The sequence below is a fragment of the Patagioenas fasciata genome, chromosome 3, assembly GCF_037038585.1.
Source record: "Patagioenas fasciata isolate bPatFas1 chromosome 3, bPatFas1.hap1, whole genome shotgun sequence".
Taxonomy (NCBI): Eukaryota; Metazoa; Chordata; class Aves; order Columbiformes; family Columbidae; genus Patagioenas; species Patagioenas fasciata.
The window spans coordinates 47,682,998-47,695,094 of NC_092522.1; the positions used below are offsets into that span (position 1 = coordinate 47,682,998).

At 42.2% G+C, this 12,097-nt stretch overlaps 1 protein-coding gene across 1 annotated transcript in view; it reads right to left on the reverse strand.

The window, feature by feature from the left end:
- The window catches only part of SLC35F3 (solute carrier family 35 member F3), a 182,226-nt gene extending 172,077 nt beyond the window's left edge, over nucleotides 1-10,149 (reverse strand). The window contains exons 1-2 of the mRNA XM_065835964.2: nucleotides 9,838-10,149; nucleotides 9,310-9,539 (exon numbers count right to left, since the gene is read on the reverse strand). Of these exons, the coding sequence (XP_065692036.2) occupies nucleotides 9,310-9,539; nucleotides 9,838-9,890 (283 nt within the window). The 5' untranslated portion in view covers nucleotides 9,891-10,149. The remainder of the gene's footprint in view (nucleotides 1-9,309; nucleotides 9,540-9,837) is intronic.
- Between the last annotated feature and the right edge of the window lie 1,948 nt (nucleotides 10,150-12,097).

A 12,097-nucleotide genomic window follows, 5' to 3' on the forward strand; every position in this document is an offset into this window, starting at 1 on the left:
CACTCAAATTCAGGCCCACAGAATACGTTGTAATGTGTATAAGAAATAGCTGAAAAATAAGTCCTGAAAAACAGACGCCCCTCCTAGTCACAACACATGACATAGAAGTGTCGGGAAGTCAAATCTGTAGAAAAAAACCCCTCTTTTCTGCTCTTTTTTTCACCCTTACTAAACGTGAAAGTGATCCAAACTCCTAACTTTGCTTATAAATATTTTCCATGGTTCTACTGATTTTTAGGATTTTTTTCTTTCCTGCGTTTTTCTACTTTTACATTATTTGCTAATTTCTTCTTTTTAACAAGTCTCTGAAAACCAAACCTAACATATTTCTCAACATTAAAATTGTCTTCATTCTGAAAGGAAAAAAGATCCAGAACTGAGAAGTTACCAGGCCAGTGGGACACTGTAAAATTATATGCTATACAGCAAAAATTAATTTCAGCCCAAGGACAAGGAACAGCATGCTTTCTGTTATTAATTACTGTTCCACTGAATGCGCTACCCAAAATCATAAGCAGTAGCTACTGTCTAAACTGAAAACTTCAACACGATTACCATAAGACTATTACCATGTTAGTTTGCTCAAATAAATACTAATATAAATGGCTGCATATTTCATTAACCAGTCTCAAAGCTTTCAAAAGACATCGCATAAAGCCAGCAGGAGAGCAAACAGAATCATAGAGCCACAAACATGTATTTGCTATTTCATGGTGCAAACACCGGATGACTGATCTTAATCCTGGCACTGAGTATCTCAGCTACAGCCAAAACTCAGAAACAGATAATCCCTACCGAGCACTCGATAAACTACACTAGATGCAAGTTTCTGTTTGGAAAAGGAAAGCCAACTCCAGCCTTTCAGAATATCACCACGGAAACACCATCATCACCCTCACACAAGTGTGACACCTCTGAATGGGCAGGTCCTCAGTTCATTTCCCGCCTGAGGACAAGCCAGTGCTCTGTTCACACAACTGCACGGATCTGGCAAAGCCAAAGCAAGATACCTGGGATAAGGCAGAGCCCCCAGATTACCACAGGTCTCACAAACAGCACAACTGCCAATGACTCTAAGAGTCAAATGGTTTGGTCTGCTCTAGCATACATGGAAAGAGGCTAACAAGTTCAACTTCAATGCTACTTCAGTAATTTAGCTGGTATGAAGAAGAGATAGTGAGGAAAAACATCAAATCTGTGCTATTTTGAATATAAAAGTCAAGAAAAGATGAAACCCTTTGGGTTATCACTACCAGATTAGCTCCACTGGTTATTATTTACATTGCAGTGGGATTGGTAGGACTTTGCACCACAGTTCAAAACTGAAAATCTGACTGCTCCCTTTAGACATGAAGGACCCTTTCCACAAACTATTACACAGGGGCCAGTTATAGCAAAGCAAAAATAGTATTTAGATGCAAGATCAACGCCTTATTAGGAAGCATGCAACTGTTTTCACTAGCAGCCAGTTATATTCACCTGTCCTGGAGGAGCACAAAGATCCAAATTCCAGCTGTCAGAAAAAAATGCCCGTTTCTTACATTGGCCAGATATACTCATGGAAACAAAATGACAGGAAGCAAAATAAGCCATGAGACCCTAAAGTTCAAGAGAAAATACAGACCTTTTTATAAAGGGACCTGGCCAAGTGCAACACAAGTTTGCCAAAATTAAAAGAAAAGGAAATCAGGAATACCACCCCCCTGCATCCCTACCAGCTATGGCATGTTTTGTGGAGGGTTCATAAAGCAAATAATTCTCTATGGCCTTACAAACAATCACAGCATCTTTTTCCTTCTATGGATGTGCTGAGGAATCAAATAATGTGCGCCAAGTGAATACAATCAGAGAATCAAAAACGCTCAGGGAAGCAGGTTCTACAAGAAGATATATTGCATGAAGCCGAGCTATTCCCTAGGTAGGAACCATGATCTGCAGATAAATTTCTTTCTCCAAGAACAGATGCTCATTGTATTACTTTTCTCAGAGCAGTCATCATTCACTAGCAATAGTTGAAAAGTCTATGGCTTCTGCTTCCAAAACAAAAGAGGGACAGAACTACACCCTCAGATGCTCCAAAGAGGAACACTTTGCCAAATGGGTAATGTTGCTTTTATGTAACTTTTCCATCCCTCTTTCTATCCCGAAGGCTTATGTGACCTCAAGTAAATGGCAGTAATTATCAGCATCTTCTGATTTACACCAGGAGTATGAAACACAAACACCTCATCACATTAAAGAGAGATTAGGCCACAAAAACTCCCTCTTGAAGACAGCCCCGACATGAGCCAAAACCTGGTAAAATTAGCTATAAGGCTAATGAGCGTTGCTGGTGATGCACTAAGCAATTTCAAGAGGGACAAACATCTGGGACCACGAGCTTTTGTCCTTTTGCGGCTTTGTGTTTCAGTGACATTCCAGTTACACAACAGTATCTGGAGCAGCACAGACTTTGCAGTCAAATTCCAATGCCATTATCTTATGTAATTAATTGCTTTTATTAAATAAATCATTGACTTCAGTTACAAAGATACACCACATAGTGCACTCCAGAACTATTACAGAATTTTCCCTAATGAAGGAAGGGCCTCCAATAAAGACAGATACACCTTCACAAACGTGATGCAAATTTGTTCCCAAAACAAGCATTTGTTCATAGTTCTTGATAGTCTGCAAATTCATTTTTAACAAAAAAGTTTGCTGCCTCATTCTTCCGTATCAATACACAGTAGTTTGTGTTTACAGCAACAATCCATTATTATGGATTCGACACATTGATTAGTGAAGACATTCACATTTCTATATTTTAAATAAAGACAGTTCACCAGTGAAAGGAGTCTCAAATGCCAGTTAACACTCTTCCAAACTGCTAACATGGGCTTCACAAAGACATACAACTAAGTTTACTAGTGGGATTTCATGATGGAGATTTCAGTGGTATATTTTACCAAAATAACAACATTCAATGACACCATTTGTTAAGGGTATAAAATGAATGCTGGAAACCAACAAACCCCTAACCGCTGTGCCATGGATTGCTTTGCATAAATGCCATGCTGCTGACGACACGTAATTAAAACTCAAAAAAAAAAAAATATTAAAGCAACCAATTAATTTGTTTAAATAACAAACAAACAAAAACCAGGCCATTTGTAGGTGGTAACTTTTAGTCTCTTCACTGTGAAAACTAGATGCAAAATATAAAATATCTATGCAGCTGCTTAATTAAAAGTGGTAGTTACTTGACACTACAGAATTAAAATTGTTTAGGAAACAAGTTACTAAATGTTCACTAAACATTTACAACTTACTAAATATTTACTAAACAATTCAAAATGCGTAGTAAAACAGTTTAAATTACAATTTGCTTGGTTTGACACCAAACAATTTAAAACTTAGAATTTGTGATTAATGAAGCTCTATATTGGAACAGGAACCAGACATGTCCTTAATGTTGGCCAAAAAAAAAGTTTCCTTACCACCTGAAAAAAAAGGCAGAGAACCCTCATGTCTCTTCTCCATTGGAACTGTCTTGCAAAACAAACTTCTGAAAGGCTGGTTCCATTTCAATCTCAATTTTTCTTTAAATATTCATGTGGTAGCTTTGCAGCGGCTCAGTTTTCATCACCGGTACTCTTCTGCCCTGTCTCACGTGGCTAGGGTGTGCTATTCCATACTCATTCTTAGCTGTGAGATGACCCAAAAGTTAAAGTCTATGGCGGCCAATGGATTAGTTGTGTTACTATTGCCAATGAAAAGCATTAGGAAAAAAAAAATGCATTAGGCCTCAGACACCACCAGCCTGGCTTAAAACAAGGAGATAAAGCACATATTTTTACTTGTCTTCTAAGCATCCGGGAGGACTAACCTATAGACTGATCCTGTGACAGATATCTGAATTTCTCTCCCAGAGCAAGACATCTAGAGGTTACTCCATGTTTTCACCTGAAAAGTGAGATTCCCACATGATCATTTGACCTCAGGAACAGCAACCTGAATGATAACCATTAAGTCTTGCACTAGTTATAAGAGCACTACATTCAGTTTTTATGTATTGGAAAGAAAGTGATCAGTTTTAAATGAATCACAGCTGGCCTGAAAATGGCTTTCTGCAGAGAAAACAATGCCCTTCAACTTCTGTCTTTGAACTTCCAGAGATTCCTGTATAGCACCTCAAAAAATATGTTAAATTCTCACTCAGATGCAAATACGCGAAAACAGTATTGGCACAAATTTCAAGCAGTAATATTTTTATCCTGATTCATATTCCCACTGGATTTGCTTTTAGCGATCATGAAAGTAACAGCATTCAATGGCACGTGACAAGCAGATCACAAGAAGGAACACTTAGGCATCAGCTGGAAACACTGGTCTTCAGCACTGTAACTGATACTCCAGTATTTTTAAGGGCACAGTGTTCATGCTTCTAATTAGCTAAAACCAACACTAAACTACTATCTTATAAGGCTACCAAAGTTCCATAACTGGGGCATTTTCATACTCATATTTATGCTTTCTGAGCATAAATATATGTGTATATATACATATATATATATATAAATGTCTTTAGAATATTTTTAAGCCAATGTGTTCCAATATGTTACTTATAATGGTGATAGCATTTGAGTATCATGTCCAGGTCGAGACCTACTGTGCTACATGCTGTATGAGTACTACACTGAAATTCTGGGCATTAAAACTGTATGTCTTGTTTTATTATTGTTGAAATAATGATGAAGAAGTATTAAAAACTAGGGAACTAATTTTTAAAATAGCAGGGATGAGCAGTGCCAGAGAGTTTCAGTGTTACTGGACACAATCTTTCCCTTTCACCTGAGCCGCTTAAAAGAAGTCACTAGAACAACATGGAGTTATTCACAAGCTCAAAGTCTCATAGAAATACATGTTGACAGCTGTAAGCCACAGACTGTGGTCCTTTCCTACTAAATAGCACTGAGAGGTCTTAAAAGTACATATTATTCTCTTAATATTCTTTCTGCAGGTAGAGTAACATCTGTAAGTACATAGAGAAGGTAAGTGAATAAAAAGTGGGAGTCCAGGTGATCTCTTCGGCATCTAAAAGGAGGGACAGACCAATATAACCCTGATTTGTCCATAACATGTATGTATTTAGGAATACATGCTAAGCATATTTGAAGGTTCCTGCTTTAGAAGAAAGGCCCTAATCTTAAACAAGGAGTCGAAATGGGTGATCTGTAGGAAGAGGCAAAGATTGGAAAATAGAGATAGCTGGCTCAAGCCTACATGGATGTATTCAGAATACTAATCACATAATAACAGACTGTGATATTGAATCACCACAAAATAGACCTAGTTAATGTAGAGAAAAATTAATGTTCTGCAGAGGTGCTAGCTGTGCATATTTCAGGTGGAAACGAACACCCTGTCACTTGCTACAATAATTAAAATAGACGACTTCCATACAGATCAGCAAGACAGTTCAAGAGTTTAGACACACCAGTATTTCTCAAGTACAGAAAACCTCCCATGGACTATACTTCTAAAAATATTTAGAAACCTAATTCCTACTGATAGTGGCACAAAATGGAAACTTAAAATATGGCTGTTCACCTCCAAACTTGCCTTTGCTATGAAACTGAAGTCACAGGCTTTTAAAGGCAGAAATCATGGTAATTTACTTAACCTTCATGAAAGAGAACAGCACTGCTAATTCGACTCTCACAAGTGTTTGATCCACATGCAACAAAGAGGCTGTCACTGAGATCTTGTGGGTTATAGGTTTTTTTGGTTGCTTTTGTTATTTTGTTTTGTTGGTTGGATGGTTGATTTTTCTTTTTAATTAAATTCTTTGATCCCTGTGTGTTAATTAGTAAAAAGTCAATTAACATACCTCTTGTTGATAACTAGGATTTCAGAAATATTGAGCTCTGTTATTGATGTAGCTGCATCAGAGTATGACTTCACAATCTGACTGCATCTTACGTGTGTTTCTCCCCCTCTGCCTTTGCATTTGAGAAATCAAATCAGATGCTGAAAAATAGTCCCTATGGGAGAAATATGAATACTTGATTTAGACTGGAGAGCAGTTATTCACATAACTAGTTACCCTGAAAATCAATAGTGAGAATTTCAGAAAAACTAGAACCGCCAGATCTGATCAGGACACAGTCCTATTATCTTTCTGAAGGTGGGCAGATGCTATGGAGGAAAGTCCAAGAAATCCACAAGAAGCAGCCCCCTCCCACCCTAAGAGGGGCTAATTTGAATTCTGAATAATGAAGTTTAATATCTTCTCTGATATTTTTCCCAGTTTATCACAATTCTAAATCTTGTCATTCCTATCAATTACAAGCCATTGAATTCTTGACCTCAAGAACAAATTATGTGTTTTCTTAAAAATTATTTCTTTTTCCATCAGTTTTTAATTAATGGCTTTTCAGCTTCATTGACTATCCACATGTTTTTCTCTTATAACACAATAAGTAGAAAAACCTCTCTATCTACCTGAGAATATGTGCTAGCACTTTTGTTTCAACCTCTTTAAGGTAAACAGCCAAAACTCTTGAGATTCTGTATAGATTGCCTGTACTCTTTCTCCTTACTCATCTCAGAGCCTTCTGGCATCTTTTTTGAGAGGAGATAACCAATATTACATAGTATTTCACTAGGCTGTACTGTTTAATTCTCTGAAGGCATCATAACACAGAAGCACGTTACATTATTCCAGTTCCTAAAATCTGTTTTGCAAGTGCAGTCAAACAGCGGAGGTCTTCCCTGAGCTGTGCGCAGTCCCAAACTATGCCCACTCACCAGCTGATATAATGATGTGAAACTTTGCACGTCATTTTAGCATTTTCAGGAAACACAAAGCTTCTATTTGTGATATCTGAAAGTCATTTGTTAACATTTGGGCTATTCACCTGATTCCATCAGCTCTCCCCAGAGTAATGCCAAGTCCTTTCTTGTTCTGTTCAATTCCTACCAGTTTGCATCTCCAGCAGGTTTGCACTTCTTCCTCCCCTCTTTCCATCTAAGTATATTAAATACTGGAGCTGGTCCATAACCCTGAGGTATCCCAGTATGTTTTAAATGGTCAGTTTTTTACCACAACAAAACTAGTTGCCAAGCAAGTTTTGAGCTCATGGTAACACTGTGTCTGATTATCTCTGGTAGTTTCCCTTGTGGGGTTTTGTTTAAAAAACTAGTAAAAGCTTTCTGAATGTCTGAATTTTATATATACTTATATATAAAAACAGTCTAAATGAAGTATGAGAGGAATACTCTCCAGTGTCAAAAAACCACATATGGCCCTACAGGGGATTCAGTTACAATAAAAAGAATGTCACTGACAGAGGTAAGCCAAATCTAGATCAGACTAGACAGACTTATTTTCCATAAATCAGGTCCATTATTAATGCACTCCATAGTGGTACTCCTAGTGCCAACAGCACCTAAATGCCTATACACATGCACAATAAGATGACAAAAAGTACCCAAAATGCAATTTGAACTTAACAAAAATAGCTTGTTCACAATTTTGGGGCCAATTAAACCTTCTGACTGGAAAGTCACAAGGAAAGTCCATATCCCAAAGCATAAGCCCAGTTTGAAGGACTATTCAAAGAGATTTCAAAGGAGCTGTGATGAAGCTGACTTCCCATTTTTTATTATCTACCCCATTTATGTGCATTCAGTCAGCTATTCAGCTAACGCAAATCAACACAGCTCCACTTCAGCCATGCTACATTACACCAGCTTGAAAGATGGATCTTTTCTTCTGTGTGTTCTTCTACCTTCCTAGCAACTCAGATTTTAAATTGGCGGCAACTTCGCATAACTTATTACTTTTAGGCTTACATTTATGAAATTCAGGCACTTTGTATATTTATCTCCCACCATTACAACTCAAGTATGTAATTTTGTTATTCAGAATGAATTTCGAGAGAAAATATAATGAGAATAGCAGGCTTAGGCTTGCAATTAACTTTTTCAGACAGTTATAAATTTCAACAAATGGGTTATAATTGAGGAGCCAGCATGACCTTTACTACTTCAGAAGGTTCAGCCATAGCAGCTCAGTGTGACTTCAACTGGGCTATTAGTCACTCTGTCAGACAGAAGCACTAACATGCAACTCAGTCTGGCATCAGCACAGGATCTGATCCTGAAAACTGACCTGAACAAGCTTTACTCTCAGGAGTGGTCCCAATCCAGGCAACAGAATTGCTCATAGAGAAATCCCATACTCTCTGTGAGTGAAGTAGTAAATATCAGATATTTCTATCATAATCGCAATCAAGAAAAATGAAAGACTCGTACAGAAGTCTGAGAATATTTATCAGTAAAGTCCTATAATCAGGCAATCAGGAGCAGCTCTTCTTCACAGAAAAACTGAACTAGTACTGTGGACCATGCTTTCTGGCATCATTTGCTTCCATTATGAAGCACACTGCCAAAAAGATAATCCATGAGTAAACATTTTAGAATGTTCACACTTAGGAAAGTGCAACATTAGAACAATCACTTTGTCAGAGCCAGTCTTCTCAGTAAAGCAATGATTTCTGGAACAGCAGAATTATTTTTACAATAAAAACCCTGTGATGCTATGAACAACATTGAGACAAACAAAATATTTTTATTACTTCAGTTAAGTGGTAAATTATTCTTAGAACTTGTTAATTCATGCAATGCCATCATTGGCATCATGGGCAAGAAACAGGATGCGTTACATGCAAAAATACTAGTTGATAGATACTACAACCACTCGAGGTATTATTTCCTTTGTAAATCATGTATGTGGAGGAATACAGCTAGGTCTCCCTTCATACTGATATCACAGGAAGTTTCTTTCTCAAGTGCAGGCATGTGGAAGAAGCAGTTCCACAAAAAGGCAAAGCTATAACATTCAGGTCAACTGCTGTGAAAATTTGACAGCCCTACCCCTCACCCCCCAACAACAGAAAGACGCACAGATAACATTTTACTTGTACCTGAGTGCACAATGGGGCTCCGACACAGCCACCACAATCAGGGTAATAAGCATCACTAACTGCGTCTGCAACATTAAGACAAACATTTGACCTATTTTCTTAACGAAATGTAACTGCTGTGATCATTGCACTACACTCCTGTGAGCCGACAACTGCCTGAGGACTGCAACAACGGGCACAGAATTCTTCACACAGAGTGGGAGCACTTCCACGGAGCGAATTTTTCCCATGGGTAAAGCAATCAGAGCCACGCACCCACACTTCTCAGACACCACGCCAAGCCCCGGTGCTTGCCCCCCTCCTCGCACCCCCTCACCCGACCGTGCCGGGGACTCACGTTTGTAGCTGGCGGCCCAGGGCTGGTAGCCGTAGTAGCCGGTGATGCGGAGGATCCGCTCCTCGATGGAGGTGAGCCCCACGGACGCGCTAGTGAGGTCCTCCACGGAGCGGGACCACTTCAAGTCCTCTTTGATGGCCTCGTCCACCACCAGGTACTTCAGCTGCCGCAGCTGCGGGCTGATATCGGACAGCCGCCGGGGGCTGACATCGGGGGAGCGCCTCATGCCTCTGGGGGCCGAGAGAGGGGCGTCAGCGGGGCCGCGGATGGACCCGGCTGGCAGCGCCGCCGCGGGGGTCGCCACCCTCCGCCGGCTCGAGGCGAAGTTGGCGGCGGGACATCGGCCGGTAGGTGAGCGGCCCCGGCGCCCGCGGCAGCGATACCGCAAACTTCCCTCGCCGCCCTCCGCCGGACCGATCCCCGAGGGCGGACGGCGGCGCCGGCTGAGGTGAGGTAGGGTGGGGTAGGATGGGGTGGGGTGTCCCTGTCCCACCCAGTCCTCCCGACCGGCCCCGCAGCGGTACTCACAGCGTGGCGGCTTTGCCCCGCGCAGAGCCGTTGGGGAACTCCCGGATCCCCATGGGGAGCAGCAGCGATGGCTGGGGGGCGCCCAGACTTCACGGCGGGGCGAGCCGGCGGCGTTCACCGGCCGGGTGAGAGGCGGGAAGGAAAGAGGAGAGGGAGCAGGGAGACGGCGGTCCCCGCTGCAAAGGCTTCCTGGGCTGGCGCCGGTCCCTGGCGGCAGCGGCAGGCAGGCAGGAAGCCGGGCGGACCGCCGCTGTCGGCTGCGAGGCGCTGCCGCCTGCGGAGCGCTGGTGGCGGGGGCCGGGCAGGGCAGGGCGCGCTTCGCTCCGCGCCCCCCGCCCCGCGCCTTGCCGCCGGCCGCCAGCAGGGGGAGCCCCGCGGCCCCGCCGCCACCAACCGCCGGCGAGGCGGGGAGGGGCGGAGCGGCTCCGCCTCCCCTGGAGGGGGCCTCACCGCCGTGTCAGTCGAGGAGCGAAGCCATGCCCGCTTTCCTGCTTCCTTCGCACCACTGGTGTGGGTCCGGGCGAGCGGGTGCTCGGGGTGGGGCCGTAGCACCGTGGGAGTGGGGCCGTGGGGCCCGGCTCCGCCGGGATGCGGCGCGGGACTGGCCGCCGCCCGGAGGGAGCGCGGCTTGGTCTGGGGCCGCGTCGTTCGTCGTGTCTCTCCCCGTCCGGCGCCATTTGGGAAGGAGAGAAGGAACAGCGGTGCGGGGAGCAGGGCCACGGGTGGGCTGAGACCCCGCGGCGGGCGCAGCGGGTTTGCCCGGGGCGATAGTTGGGTACTCCTGTAGAAAGGGCGCCCGCCCCCGAGGCCATCGGCCACAGCCCCGGGGCGGAGGGTTCACTCTCCCTAAGACCAAACTGGGACTGTCGTGGGGTGCGTGTGTGAGACAAACCCAGCCGTGACGGTCCTGAAGTGACCGTGGGCCCGATCTGACAGGAGCAGCCTCCTGCTTTCCGTAGTACACTGCTGAAGTTAATTTCTTTTAAACACTTCGTCTAACTTAAGTGGAAAACATACAATTAAGCTTAAATAAATGTGTGAGTATAGATGTGTACCATATACAAACTTTTTTTCACAAATTAATAACATACTTAGACAAAATTTTATCACCTACAAGTAGAGACATTAAAGAAATTTTTATATATACTTGTGTCTCATAGAAAAAAAAAAAAAAGAAAAAAGTCAAGGAGAAAAAAAATCACTCATTTTCACCACTGCACAAGCTCAGTTTCACTGGAATATTAAAACACCAAGATATTGAATGTGGAAGCAAGCTGGCATCAATTAAATGCAACCTTTCACTGAAGGTGACATTACAGGATCACTGCAGCATTACCAGAACGCAGAAAATCTTTACCAGATGAAAGCCAATTACCTGCCTAAAATACACATGCACTAAATAATGCACTAAATGTATTTTATTTCCTATGCAAGCCTTATTTTGAGCCTGTGGAATTGAAAATGTTTGTTGCTGTGGAGATTGGTTCCAAAGCCCAACACAGGTGAACAGCAGTGGTCCAGCAGCACAGAGTAACTGTGCAGGTGTGCAACGCTGCCTACCTGCAAAGTGACAGCACTGCTTGCAAGGGGACACAAACCAATGCAGAAGGAGGATTTAGGTTAAGGTGAGACCTCTTGTCAAACCTTCCTGTAAGTAAGGTTTCTTCTTAAAACACAGGAGCTGTTAGAGACATGCAAGTAAAAATTCTTGTGTATATTATTTTAATTATGTTTAAGTACTGCAGCTAAAACTGAAACATGACAATATAGTGTTGGACATCAGAAGATAAAGTATGGGATCCCACATGATTTGGAATTCATAGATTTATGGAGCAACTTAAGATTTTTAATATGAGGAGAGAAAAAGTATTGTAGTATACTAACAATGCTACCAAGAGTAAGGAACAAGTTAAAACCAAAGCATTTCCTAAACAGTATATACTCATTTAAGGAATAGCAAGTACTCTTCTAATTCAATCTTCTGTCACTGATGTATGTTCCTGCTTCTTAGTATTGTTATGCTAAGCACCAAAGGTGTGTACCCATGGTATTAATCAGATGTTCCAGCTCCAAGGGTTTCTGGGCGTTAGACAGAAATACAACATATGTGATAAAAGTCCTATATAACATATGGGAATGCTTGTATGGCAAAACTATTCATTGTCTTTAGCTGGGGACAAATTTGACATCCACAGGAATGTAACACTACTGTATATCCAAAGTGACTGCAGCTGAATCACTGAGACTAATTTTAGTATGC